This window comes from Phalangium opilio, unplaced genomic scaffold (assembly GCF_054372755.1).
Source record: "Phalangium opilio isolate 3A_F unplaced genomic scaffold, DU_Popi_V2 ptg000663l_1, whole genome shotgun sequence".
Taxonomy (NCBI): domain Eukaryota; kingdom Metazoa; phylum Arthropoda; class Arachnida; order Opiliones; family Phalangiidae; genus Phalangium; species Phalangium opilio.
This window is the reverse complement of record NW_028324247.1, coordinates 91025-104924: the sequence shown is the minus strand read 5'-3', so window position 1 is coordinate 104924 and position 13900 is coordinate 91025. Positions and strand designations below refer to the sequence as shown.

The 13900-nt window shown below is 37.6% G+C and overlaps 2 protein-coding genes across 2 annotated transcripts; both read left to right on the top strand.

The window, feature by feature from the left end:
* Positions 1-125: 125 nt before the first annotated feature.
* LOC149588124 (uncharacterized) lies at positions 126-3733 on the top strand. The gene is made up of 4 exons (XM_089863175.1): positions 126-134; positions 203-557; positions 635-1476; positions 3547-3733. Exons 1-4 carry the CDS (start codon positions 126-128, stop codon positions 3604-3606), a joined length of 1266 nt encoding a protein of 421 aa, XP_089719301.1. The 3' UTR covers positions 3607-3733.
* On the top strand, positions 3606-13748 carry LOC149588123 (neurexin 1-like). The gene is made up of 4 exons (XM_089863172.1): positions 3606-3857; positions 12407-12521; positions 12593-12807; positions 12875-13748. The coding sequence occupies exons 1-2, from the start codon at positions 3606-3608 to the stop codon at positions 12410-12412; spliced, it is 258 nt and encodes an 85-aa protein (XP_089719298.1). The 3' UTR covers positions 12413-12521; positions 12593-12807; positions 12875-13748.
* The last annotated feature ends 152 nt before the right edge of the window (positions 13749-13900 follow it).

Sequence of the window (13900 nt, the reverse complement as noted above, 5' to 3'; positions counted from 1 at the left end):
TTAATCTTTGATCTGCTTTTAAAGCTTTGCCTACCATTAAGTTAAACACTTTTTAGAATGTTAAACGCAGCATGAACAGCTGTTTAACTAACTAGCTTAGGCAGTGTGTGTACCACAGTAGCTAGATGATAACCGTTATCTTAATGCCAAGTTTGTTTGGAGACTACCCTTCTGAAAATACGAACTTTTCGATGATTTCTAGGTCAACTTCGCTGGTCTGTCTTCCCTTAAAGATCAATGGGAAAGTGGTAACATAAACACCGCTGCCGAGGAAGCCAAGGAAGATGTTAAAGATGATTTGGCTAAATTGCGCCAACGTATTTGCCTTGGACGTTCGGAGTCCATGAAAGCGGTGGACGAAAAAGCGTGTCAAGACACGAAGACAAAGTCGCCGGTTCGAAGCGAATCAGTCGTCTTAGGACGCGATGTTAAGGCCCTGTCCATAAAGGACAAGTTCGAGAAGGGTGCGATTGAAAATGATGAAGAGATTGAGGCTGAAAAGTTCGAACGTCTGCGCGAAGAGAAGGAAGAGGACTTGTCAGTTCTAACGGAACCTGGTAAGCAATTTGTACTTGTCCTTACATGACTCGAGCTTTAGTATTTTATATCCTTGGGTATTGTGAAATTTCTTTAGGTACGGCTGTTGGTGCTAGTAGCCTCTTCAAGCAGATGGACGCTAGCGTCAAGTCCCCATCACCGACTCAATTGTCCCCTTCGAAGAGCCCTTCCATGATTTTGCGAACCCACAACGACAGTATCTCGAGTCAAGCCCCTGAGGGTGAAATCGTTAAGGGCAGTGCCCCGACCGAAAGGAAAGAGATTCCAGTTGAAACCACCGTTATCACCCAGAAATTCAAATTCTTTGAAAATTACAAGGAAGAGGAGAAGGAACGCAAGCGTTTCCAAATCACTCCTCCGAGGGAAATAACCAAGGAGCCTTCCACAGAACCTGAAGCTCCCAGGGACCCCAATATTGTACGAAGCACTGATAAAATTGATGACCTACCAGTCACGGACACGGCCAAGAAGATGCTGGACAAATTCAAGGCCTTGGAGAACCAATCAACCCAAGAACACGTGCCGATGCCCACGACTCGCAAGCCTTTGAAGCGAATCAAACCACCGAGAGAAGATCGACCCAAGGTGGTCAACGTGCAAGTCGACACCCAACCGCAAGTTGATCCAGATGTCGTTCGATGCAGTTACAAGTCGGATGACGACATAGTAGTTGGGGCGGACAAGGTTAAGAGCCTGAGAGCCAAGTTCGAAAACTGCGAATTGGAAGTCAGCAGGGAGAACTTGAAGAGTGAAAAGTTAGGGTTGAGAATGGCCGATGTCAGCGGAAACGGTGTTGAAGAAACCGATTTCTTACCGCAAGTTCACGCAACGAAGAATTTAAAAGCCAAATCCGAAGCGATTAAGGATGAAACCGCCAAAACTCCGGAGAAGCCAAAACCAAAAGCGAGACGTTCTATTGTAAGTACCAGAGAGGATTCATCCGAATTTTCTTAATGTTTGAACTTAAGTTTAACAGTATGTTACTTAACCCCAAAATTGTTAAATAACATAATACGAGTCACAAATTTTCTATCTACGCTTATACCAGTTTTGATTTTTGCGGAACTTTCTCTTAAGAAACCATTGATTTGCATGTTAGTTTTGAAACGGTAGTTATTTAGCCTTGTTTTTTATAAGACTAACGCTGGTGTCGTTTTGATATATTCCCGTTTAATTAATCATTATGTATATTTATGTTTTCGACTCAATATGTTTTTGTCTCGCCAATTTGGTTTGTAAAATGATCGCAATGTTAACTATCAATCAGTAGCAAATTGTTTAAATTGTAGTATTTAAATTGCTTCCAATGTTACTAATTATTTTGACTGATTAAAAAAAGGTGCCAAGGTCGACTGATATATATATATATGATTATTAAATATGATCCCTATTTTTCGAGAAAAGTAATTAAATTCAAGTTTTTTAAAAATTTTATAGCAAAAACAAATTCAATTTTGATAGAGTAATTAACGTTTTAGGACTGATTACAATTTGTAAAATGAAAATGTTGCTTTAGTAGGAAACTGATGTGGTAGGTAAAAGATTCGTGTGTTTAAATATTATTACGTATAGGCCTAAATTTAATGTATATACTTGAACTTTGCGTTCAATTATTTTGATCTCTTAACTATTTAAGTATTTTTGTCATGGGTTTATAATTTTGAAATTTATAATTCAGTTCTTGCGTAATTATTTCAAAGTCGCATCTTCGAATTTTTTTTTCATTTTTTTTGAAAAAGTTACAATTTGTAATAATTTTTAGGCAATATATCTACTATCAGTGATGGTTTTATAACGTTATATTTATCAGTGAAACCTCATGAGAAAGAAAACAAGAATTAATAAAAACCAATCTTTTGTGGAATTAAATTTATGTATAAACCAAAAAAAACCAAAAGGAAAAAGAAGAAAATAAACGTTTCTAACAAAGAAGTTTATTTTTGACATAAACATTGCACAAGATATTTAAAATTGTGTATTCATCCGCACTAGCCTCCTCAAGCGTTCTTTAAGTTGAATTTAAGTATGGATTCATAAAAAAATCGAGATATTATAATTGATTTGTTTAATTTAAAATCTTCCTTAAGCGAATTAAAATAATTATTTTAATTTTATATTTCCTATAAAATGAATTAAATTATTTTTATTTAAATTCTCTATTAAGTTAACAAAACTAATTATTTTAAATATTTATTACATACGAAATGGATTTAATTAATTCTCTTAACTGATGATGCAGTTAATTAAAATATGGAATAATTTGAAATTATTTAGTTGAAACTTTATCCTCCATCGCCATTCGATCTATTTTGCTAATTTACATAAATAATATAACCAGGGATAGATTTAATTTTAGTAGTAGGAATGGAGAACAGAGTAATGGAATGTGGGCGCGCGTCAAAGTCCCGGACCCCCCTTCCACGGGACGGAGAGGGGGGTATGAAGGAAGAGGCGGGTCATGGCGACAGAGGTAAAAAGGAGTAACGTATTTTTCGCCGTCCCCGTCAGCAACGTCATCAAAACGTAGTTTAAAACTGAGCCAATAAGATCATTTAAACTTTTCGTTACGTATTGGAGGGAGCCCCACCCTTTTAACTCCAAGATTTATAGGACATTGTCCACTGGAGTGCGCAAAAATAGTGTCGCATCTTCATAGTCAAGTTATCAAAAATTCTGAAAAAATGTATTGGTCAACTGTCCAGTGACCCCCTTTGTTTTTAAAAATTATGGGACATTATAAAATTGTATTGGACAATGTCCAGTGTCTTGCGCTTATTTCCGACCCTAGTAACGATATTACAGCGATAAACCTCTTTTTCGTGAGTATAGTTGATTCCTGAAGTTGTCCGGGCACCTACCACCTCTTTACGGTGTCTTTATTGTTGTTGTTGACGTCACAAAGGCCTGCCGTTTGTGTAGATTTTGTATAGGGGTAGTACAAAGTAGTACGTATTCAAAGTCTAATCATTCTGTTGATGTGTCTTACAGAGAAACCTTCGGCGGAAGCGACATTTCGTGGCTCGGAGTATTTATCATACGATCCTTTGATGAAAGCTCCGATCATCGGTTCGAGCGATCAGGTGTCGTTGTACTTCAAGAGGCGGCAACCGAGCGGCATGTTGTTCTACACGGGCGACAACGAAGATTACATGATGCTCAGTTTGAGAGACGGCGTCATCGTCCTGACCGTCAGGGTCAGCCTCGGTTCCAGCTCCGTCGAGAAGGCCGTCAGACCCGCCAAGGTCCGCTTCGACGACAATCAGTGGCACAAGGTTCTCGTTCAACGAAAAGTTAGAGAGGTAAGATAGTAACACCCCCTGCGGACAAACATTGTTTGTGGAAAAAATAAATACAATTGGGTTTCATAAAGGTTAGCTCCGTAGGATTAACATGGTTCAAGAGATACGAGGAAATTATTTGAGTTGATTATAGCATGAGTTTATAAGATACGTTTCAGAAGTACGTCACTTCCTATACTTTGTAATTCTACTGAGAGACTTACAGCTCGAGCTAGTTCGAGAACGACGGAAGCGAGATAGTACGAGCTAGGCTCATTAAATTGCTTTTATTAAAGAAAAAAACCTTATTATTAAAAAAGAAAAAACTAAAATTAAAAACAAAAAGACGTTGGTGGGTGCATCCCATTTGGATGAAACGAAAAGAAGAAGGATATTTTCATACTTTGGTAATTTTAGCTTCATAGCAAAGGCTTAGGTACTTTATAAGCCGCCAAAAATTTATATTTTTTGTATAAAATTAAGCTTAAAGCAATGCGAACACATGACCACGAATATTTCAAGAATTTTTCGCGTATGTCGCCAGAGATTTTCGATGAATTAGTTGAACTGCTTTCACATTCATTGAAAAAGTATCCATCATCAAGAGAGCCGCTTTCTCCTTCTCATCGCGTAGCCATAACTTTGAGGTTAGCTGTTCTAGTGATACTAGGCGTTCGAGTCACGCCTATTATGATAATGAACTCATTTGTCATAATATATACAGATATCTAGCTACCGGTGAAAGCTTGATAAGCATAGCTTATGGATTTAGAATCGGCAAATCAACAGCCCATTATGTTGTTAATGAAACGTGTGCAGCAATGTGGGATATCTTGCAGCCTCTGTATATGAAAGTAATATTGTCTTCGTAAAGATAATAAATGTATACATTATTTGTACGAAATGTATTGCTTTATTAAGGTTCCAACTAAAGCGGTTTGGGAAAAAACTGCTGAAGAATTTGATCGCCAGTGGCAATATCCTCACTGTTGCGGAGCAGTTGATGGTAAACACGTTGTCATACAACAACCACCAAATAGTGGTTCTATGTATTACAATTATAAAGTAAGATATCATAAAACATTATTTAAAAATCATTTTAGCTTGACATTTTGGATAATTTGATTATTATTTTTGCAAATTATTAAAGACATTTAATTTAAAAAACAAATAAGGAGGAATTTTAGAATGGTAATAGTAAGTTTTTGCAAATATAGGGAACAAATTCAGTTGTTCTGATGGCAGTTGTAGATGCAGAGTATAAATTCATAGCCGTTGACATTGGGGGCTATGGCTCCAACTCCGATGGAGGAATTTTCGGCAACTCAGCGCTGGGAAGGGCTCTGGAAAGTGGCACTATAGACTTTCCAGAACCTGCTCGATTGCCTCGAAGTGAAATAGTGGCCCCATTTATATTAATTGGTGATGAAGCTTTTGCCCTTCGTTCGGATTTTTTAAGACCCTATCCGGGAAAAGGTTTAACCCTAAAAGCAAGGGTTTTTAACTACCAACTAAGCAGAGCCAGGTAATTTAATGAGATGTTTATAAGAACATGCCAAACTAACAAGAACATTTTCGAACATTTTGTTGAAGGCGCTGTAGTGAAAATGCCTTTGGCATATTAGCTGCGAGGTGGAGAGTTTTCCACAGAACGATAAACCTTGCTCCCAAAAATGTTGATGGCATAATTAAAGCAACTGTGGTGCTGCACAATTTTTTGATGAGTAAAGAAAAGCAGGTTAAGTCAAGTAGAAGAGTGTACTGCCCTCCAGGGTATAGTGACTTCACAGACAGCTTAGGAGATTTGCATAATGGCGCGTGGAATGAAGAGCCACAAGGTGGATTACGAAATCTGGCAAAAACTGCATCTCGAAACTATTCTATGGAAGCTAGAGACTGTAGGAACAGCTATGCCGAATATTTTTGGGAAGAAGGAGCAGTTCCTTGGCAGTGGGATTTGCCTGGTGTTACAAGATAAAAAACATTGTAAATAATATTAAAACACATTTTTATTCTTTCATTTGAGTCGATTCTGACAAATCAATGAATTCATTTATTGTTGCCAAAATATGATTTTGGCATTGCCTAAGCAGTTTCCCATCAACTTTTCGCAATTGGGAGGCTATGAAATCGCAGAACAGCTGTGCTTCATCCTTTTGTGCTGGAGCTATAGCTGCTGAGAGCGCACTGTAAACATTTCGTAAAATTAAGAATAATAAATACAATAGAACACCGCTGACCAATAGGGCGGGTCCATTTAAATTCTTAAATATTTCCCATAAAATAATGGTTAGAAACCTGCAGGTCCATAGCCTGGGCCCAGGTGTCAATGCCGAGTCAAAATAAATTTGGATTTTCCCCTATACACCGCCTCAAAATTTTGAAATATCCTCTCATCAATTCAATTTACTTTAATCCTGTAATCCCATTTTTTTCTTACATAATCCCGTGATATAAAATGCAACCGACCGATATGATATCGGTTCGAGCTTATTTTGCCGATTTCGACCGAAAAGTGAAAACTTTACAGCATTCGATATCGGACTCTGTTTACTTTTCCCAATAATGGTTTTTTAAATTAACGCAAAATAATCGGCTAAAATCGGTATCGGTACAACTACGATATCGGTATCGGTTTATATGCAATATCGGCCAACACTATAAAATGCTTATTTTCGCCAAGTAGGAATCATACTTTCTGCAATATGGCACGATTGCATTTTACTGTCTTGTTTTATTGAATTACTGCGTATTTAACTTAAGTAATATTCTAATAGTTAAAATACCTATCAATTTTTTCTATTTCTTTGTCAATACTATTAATTTTTTGCGCTTTCGTTTTCATTGAGACGTCTGGCTGGACTGAAGATGTTGATGTAGAGGAGAATCTTCTTTTCTGTTTCATTTCGCTTTTCGCATTCGCATCACTGTTCGAAACATGGGAATCTGTCTCCATATTGCTACACTCTTCTAATATTTCCTCCACGAAAACGTCATCCTATTCCAATGAGTAACTTTTATTTGTTGGCTATCACAAATTTTGTTTTAAAAATATATCAAGTTCTGTTGATTACTTCTCCAGGAACATTTATTTGTTTGGAACTCTCATTTCCTTTTACTTCTCCAGGACCATTTACTTCTCCAGGAGCATTTACTTCTTCGGAACTTTCATTTCCAAGAGGCATGTTTGATGTGGTTCTGAAAAGCGAGAAAAGTGAATACTTTACAGCATTCACTTTAAAACTGTGATTGTTTACTTTCTTCGTTGGACCACATCTTTTAAAAACAAAAGTTGCTTAAAATAAGGCCAGGTGACCAGCTCAACATCTCCGTCTTCTAAATATTCCTGTCCAGATTTATTTTTAGAAATGGCATGGTAATTCGAACGGAATTGGTCTTTCAGGTATTTCCATGCATTTTTAGCCTCTTTTACTGAACCAATAATTACATTTTGAGTGCCGCTAATAAGCAAAAAATGTATCTTACCAGTCATTTCACATTGGACTGAAATAACATTCCATGAATGTTCTAATTTGTCTCTATCTCTGTAGTCAATGTTAAGTTTATTCCAAACTGCATTCTGTTTTCTTACTTCTTCAATAAATTTTTCTTTTCTTTCCATTTCTTTTAATCTTTGATCTGCTTTTAAAGCTTTGCCCATTTCTTTTTTCTGTTTTAAAGTCGCCATCACAGACTGTTTAATCCAAAGAACTTGGTTTAATCAAATCGAAAAACTTTATGCTAGCAGACGCCTGTTTCTGTTTGACGCGTTAATGGGGGTGAAAAGGGGGAAAAATTGGCGCTGATTTCAAAAAATATCTATCCGAGATAGATCGTTGCGAGATGCCGAGAAGTGACGATCCGCTCTCGCAATAGCGCCGCAATCGCGCTTGAGAACAGCTGGTGGAATCGCGAGAATCGCATTTAGAGTACGGTTTCAGCTTTCAGCTTGAGCTTCTCGCGCGCTTGCGAACGGGCCTTAAGGTAATACCTATATTTCTAAACAACCCCCCGCCCTTCCATATATATTCCACATCCATTTCAACATGAATCTACAGTAGAACTAAACCTATTCGCCCTTACGAGTTAATGTTGACTCACCATGGCTTCCTTCTAGTGAAATTTCACTATGGATTAAAATTGAGCTCCCTTTGAATTATAACATTCCCTGCCTTTGATTCCAGTGTCATTTCATCATTAAATAACGGAAGAAGCGCGTCCCTGTCGGAAATAGCATGTCAAAGTATTTTTGATTACCGAATTGGAAGTATAATTGCAAAGGCGTTTCTCAGGTAGTGCGTATTTATTTGGCGTAGCTTTCGTATTATTGCTTCAATATTACTGACCAAGAGATAGCCCCTGCACATTAATATCAAAAGCAGCTAGGGCTCCTCTCTGACCATCAGGGCTTTAAAAATACGCTGCCTTTTTATTTTGCGCAGGATACGCTCTTGTTATATGGTATGCTGCATAAGTTTATAAGATAAGTTCCATAAGTATGACACTAGCTATACTTGGGTTAGTCTATACTTTCGGGTTAAATTCAAACCTTCAATGGACCTTGCAAAGCTAGGTTAATTAATCATAATTACTTTCCTAGAGATAAGTCCATACTTTCAGGTTAAATTCAAATCTTCAACAGCCATTGAGACCATATAAAATGGTTGATTACTCCTTGGCCTTAAGTCAGGTATAATTTCTAATAATCATCCTAGAATAGGTTGAAAATCTCCTATGGACGTTTCGACCATTAATGATTCATAAAGGCGGGCCTTAATTTCTAATTAAGATCCTAGAGATACTGTGCATGTGGAGATAAAAATTAAGATCTTCCATGATTGAGGAGACCGTACAAGATGGTTAATTAAGGTCTCTACCGGAGTCTCTATGCTTACACGTGCAAATGGCAGACCACTTTTTACCTCTACCAAATCTACAGTGCCAGTAGAGCCCTTCATGGCTTCAATATATGATAGGTTTCAAATTTTATGCAATGACTGGACGCTATATAATCAATGGATGGTTCATTGTTTATGAATTGTTAAATAAAAGCCTGTGTATATTTTCTCTCAAACTAAAAGCTACAAAGAAGGCAAAAGGGTATAATGAGTCAAACCTAAGTTTTCTAAATTACATACAATTCACCCATGTGATAGTTATCTGCCCATATTAAAAAATTCGTTACAGTTCAATAATTCAACTTTAGATTTATTAGAAACATTTCAACCATCTATGGGTGAAAATGCTAACCTAGATTTGATGTTGTAAAGAAAGTATGTTATAATGTGGTGATATACACTTATGGTATTCACCTTTCTCCTAAATAATAAATGAAGGTATGGCCTAGTTCTTAAGATGCACTTTTATCTTAAAACTAATGGCTATTACTCGAGACTTGAATCCCCAAAATTTGCCGTATCGAGCCTTAGCCACACCGGCAAGCCTATTCCCAAATATGATTAGAAATAATTTAAAAACTTCATCTTCTAAATAGTATAATTTCTAAAATATTTTACTTCATTAATCACGTTAAAAGTTCATAGAATAATTCCATCTAGAGACTGGAACTCTATGGAGAAAAAGGTAGGTAAGAAAATTTAATAAATATCATGGGTGTATGCTTGATATGGAACGTAACTTATGATATATCAATATCCCTATGTAAATCTACATGCGTTAATCTAACTTTTAGAGCCGACTGATTCGTATATATATTTACTCCGTATGCGTAGTGTAATAAAAAAGTAAATTCTTCAATGTAATTCATCTTTTATACTCGCAATGATTGTAGTAATCAAATTAAACTAAACCTTGACTAAACATAGGTTTTATCTTGGATTTTTTTTTGTTCCATGCAATTGACATGCTAGGCCCATGCCTAGCGCTGAAACAACCCTTACAGCTTCAAAAAGTTTTAAATTTCGCGGTTCAGACAGAATTTTAGGGCGACAATATAAGTTAATTAATCCATGATTTTATATTTAAGTTTTCTACACATCAAGTAAAATTCGTTCACAGGTTCGTTAGAATATATTTTATACCTTGTAATAAAACGTTTTCAACGTACTTCATCTTTTATACTTACTATGATTGTACTAATCAAATTAAGAGTTTACTTTTCGGTTACCGTTAATTTTTTATACTTAAGCGACAGAGCAAGAGGAGTCCCTAAAAACGGGTTTAATCGTTGCCTAGTGCCTATGGGGTTTAATTCACAGCGTACATGATTCGAGAACCGGAAGTTCATTCCGTGGACATTGACTATTTGATTCTGTGCCGTGTTTACTGGAGGTAAAACCAGGGGTCGCTGGTTAAAAATTAAACTCAGTCGCAAAGAGTTTCCCAACGCAAAGACCGTTTTCCACGTAAAGAGAGTTTTTCCACGCAAAGAGAGTTTACCCAGGCAAAGAGAGTTTACCCAGGCAAAGAGAGTTTATCCAGGCAAAGGGAGTTTACCCACGCAAAGAGAGTTTACCCAGGCAAAGAGAGTTTACCCAGGCAAAGAGAGTTTTCCCACGCAAAGTGAGTTTTCCTATTTAGTCCGCATTACTCACCAGGCCTCCCTCGCTTTACCCCCTCGAATCTATGACCTACTTCAAATTGAAGTAACCAGTGACAAACTTATGGCCAACATATCTCATGAACTTACAATATCACCACCTTCGCATTTAAAATGGTCTAATTACGAAACATAGCCAAATAAACTGTAGAAATTTTAGGTTCTCTCAAATCCAAAATTAAAAAGATGGGCGAATTTCTTTACAATGTATAGAGGGGTGCAGGGGGCTAGCCCCGTCTGCCCCACAGCTAACCGACAGCGCCCTACACTAACTATTACCGTTAACCTCAGCAAGTATTGAAAGAATAGAGAAACAGGGTAAGACAGCGGAGTATAACCACTTAAACAATTAGGGAGGGAACTTGCAGTCCGGGATCGAACCCGGGTTCCTCTTGCAGCAGGCGCTGGCACAAACGTTTGCTTTACTAAATTTCGTTAACTTAAGTTGCAACGTTGGCTATAGTCAGGGGTTGAAACGCACCCTGTCTATCTGGCGTAACACATTGAAGAACTGCAGATCGGAACTGGGACCAACTTCCGCTCCAGTTCTTTTATTTTTTACTTCCACAATTATCCTTTCTCTTCCTCATCTCTTAGTCTTGGGTTTTTCTCCTTCAAGGAAGATGAAACGGGAGTAGGAAGGGAGAGGGGTTTGTATAAAAACACGTGAGAGGGGTCGCTCCCTTACCCCGAGGGGGGAGAGGAAGTAAAGTAGGAAGTAACGAGAGGGAATTGCTAATGAAGTTGTTTATAAGGAAATTTTTCTGGGCCAGGAAAGAGAGTGGGGCCGGGGGGTTCTTGGGGGGTTCGCGAGAATTAAACTGTCAGAGACGGACGGACGGAGTGAAGCCAAGAGCTGGATGAAGATGGGAAGGAGAAGGAAGTTTGCAGGGAGCGGAGCCCGGCCGGGAAGTTTCTACTCGATTTGTCCATTATTGAAGAGAATTTAATCATTCGCTGGGAGAGAAGAAGAAAAAGAAGAAGAAGGGAGGGGGTAGAAGAAATGGTATACCTGGGATAGATGTTACAACAACCACGATGTTAGGGTGCCATATCTGTTCCTAAGGTTTATGACATCCCATTGAGTCAAAGTTGTATCGTCTGAAAAGGCCTTTATTCTAAATAAGATTCCACAAAGGTAGACCCAATGGAAACGAAATTAGGCCAATATCCTTCCCCTTTTGATATCGGGCCGGGCACTTCTAAGATATTCTACTGGTATGTTATATGGTTAACGATGAAATATAGATATCCGATAAATTCATACACACCCCCCTTCACCTAGCATAGATTAGTTCGGTATACGGAGAGCTACGTCGGTTCGCGCTTCAAGGACCCGGCTGGGGGGGGGTTGAGGGGAAGAAACAGAAGTACACGACGTTATAAACAGCCAACCCCCATAAAGTCGCCGCAATCAAAGTTACAGAGACCAGGCCAGGCCGAAATTAGAACCGCCGACATTCTCTGTACATACATATATTGGATCGGAGCCTCCGAAATAAACTAGGCCCATGCGTGTCGCGAAGTGAGAATATTTTTTTAACCAATTTAGTTCGCCGTGGTTTTACGCTTGGGGGCGCTTATATTACCGTAAAATAAACAAAGTTCAAACCCGTGACCCTGTCGACTGCTTAATTATTTGGGCCAAGGTCGCGGATTGTAAGTATACGTTTTTATTACTCTTACTGAATTATTTTAATTGAAATAATATATTTTGTTGTCATCAATACAATCTAACCGAAAGATTCAATAAAAAGTGAATAGCCCCAAAAAATTCACGTTAATTTTAGGATGAAACTTTACTCAATCATAAAAATTTTATGACTGCCCCTAAAATATCAACGATAATTTAAGGAAGACCCCTGTCACAACGGTAATATAAGCGCCATCTCGTACACATATATGGTGAAAATATTTTCCTTACCAAACTGGATATTTCCCCACATAAAATTTGACATTGTTTATCGAATGAAAATTTTATTAAAAACTAATTGATACTGATATATTTTAGAGCTGAAATACAGGAAAAGGCTTAAACAACGTTTAATTATGGATCCGGAATTACCTGTCATCAAGATGTTAACGGACTACCAGTTTTGGTTTTACAAATGGACTTGAAGCAGTGTGTGAGTACATCATATTTAATTAATTTATCACTAACAATTAATGAAAATTAAACGCCTTTTGAAAAGAAAAGAATAAGGCATAATCGTCAAAAGACATCATTCTCAGATGGAAACGTGACATTACAAATGTCTAGGGGATTTGAATGTCTCTTTACTGGTTTAGATCCAAACACGTACAGGATTGGTCTTACGCATGGATGATTGACTCCATATGTACCCAGGATATTTATATATACAACGAGCTACCTCGGAGACACCATAAACTTTACCAGGAAATTATATATAGGTGATACCATAAGTTTATAAGTGATATGTTCCATAAGTATGACACTATCTATACTTCGTAATGCTAGAGACTTACAGAGGGCTAGTCCGAGAACAACTTGCTATAATTGACTACACTCGGTTAATTTTGCAGGACTGCCATCTAGGTCCTATTTAGTCTGTACTAAGCCTTTTGACTGCACCTCACCAGCCGTCGCTTTACCTCGAATCTATGACCTACGTACTTCACTTCGTGACAAGCTCCAGATTGTAACCAGTGACAAACTTTTGGAACATATCTTACTTAGCCTTTGTTCTAATAAATGAAACAATATTTTCGTGATAAAATCTTTATTGATCATACAGGAACGTTATTAAAACCCTACACTAAAATTACATCATGCTTATTTAAGTTATTGCTACACTAAATTATAATGTCGGACTTCAAGCTTCGAGAAAAAGATTTTTGGGAGCAGAGATGACCCTTAAGTGCGCCGTATCGTTCTGAAAGGAATGACCAAATGGAAAGAGACATTAAAATTATATCCAGGGAAGCAAATTAGTCCAGAAATTACTACAACAGCGAATTAATACATAAAGTTCAGGCTAAAATTGAATTCAGATAAAATTTTTCTACTTCATCTCGAGTGACGGTATGGGAGTGGCCGTAATATCGCGTCGTCGCCTCGTGGTCAACGGTGAACCGTTTAAACAAAATATAATATATATGGGAAAAAACCTGGAAACTGGTGGAAATCGGTTTCCCAAAAGTTGTATGAACCCTGAAAAGGGTGTAAGATTGAAGCGCGTTGAATAGTAAACAATCGAGATGGAAATCATTGAGAAGTCCCTTTCATTTCAAAAATTCATTAGATTATCCCTGAAATACAAACGCCGAACTATTCGCGAATACTAGGCCGAACTATTCGATGAACGACTCGACTGGCTGGAAAATAATAATAATAATAATAATAATAACAAATGTGGATGAGAGGGAAAGTATGACAAGTGCCATAGAGCCTTTGTTAAAAAACGCGGACATCAAAGTTTGGCCAATAACTATTTAGTTTACTAGTGCCTGATGGACTTGCAAACTCGCGACTGAAAGTAGTTCA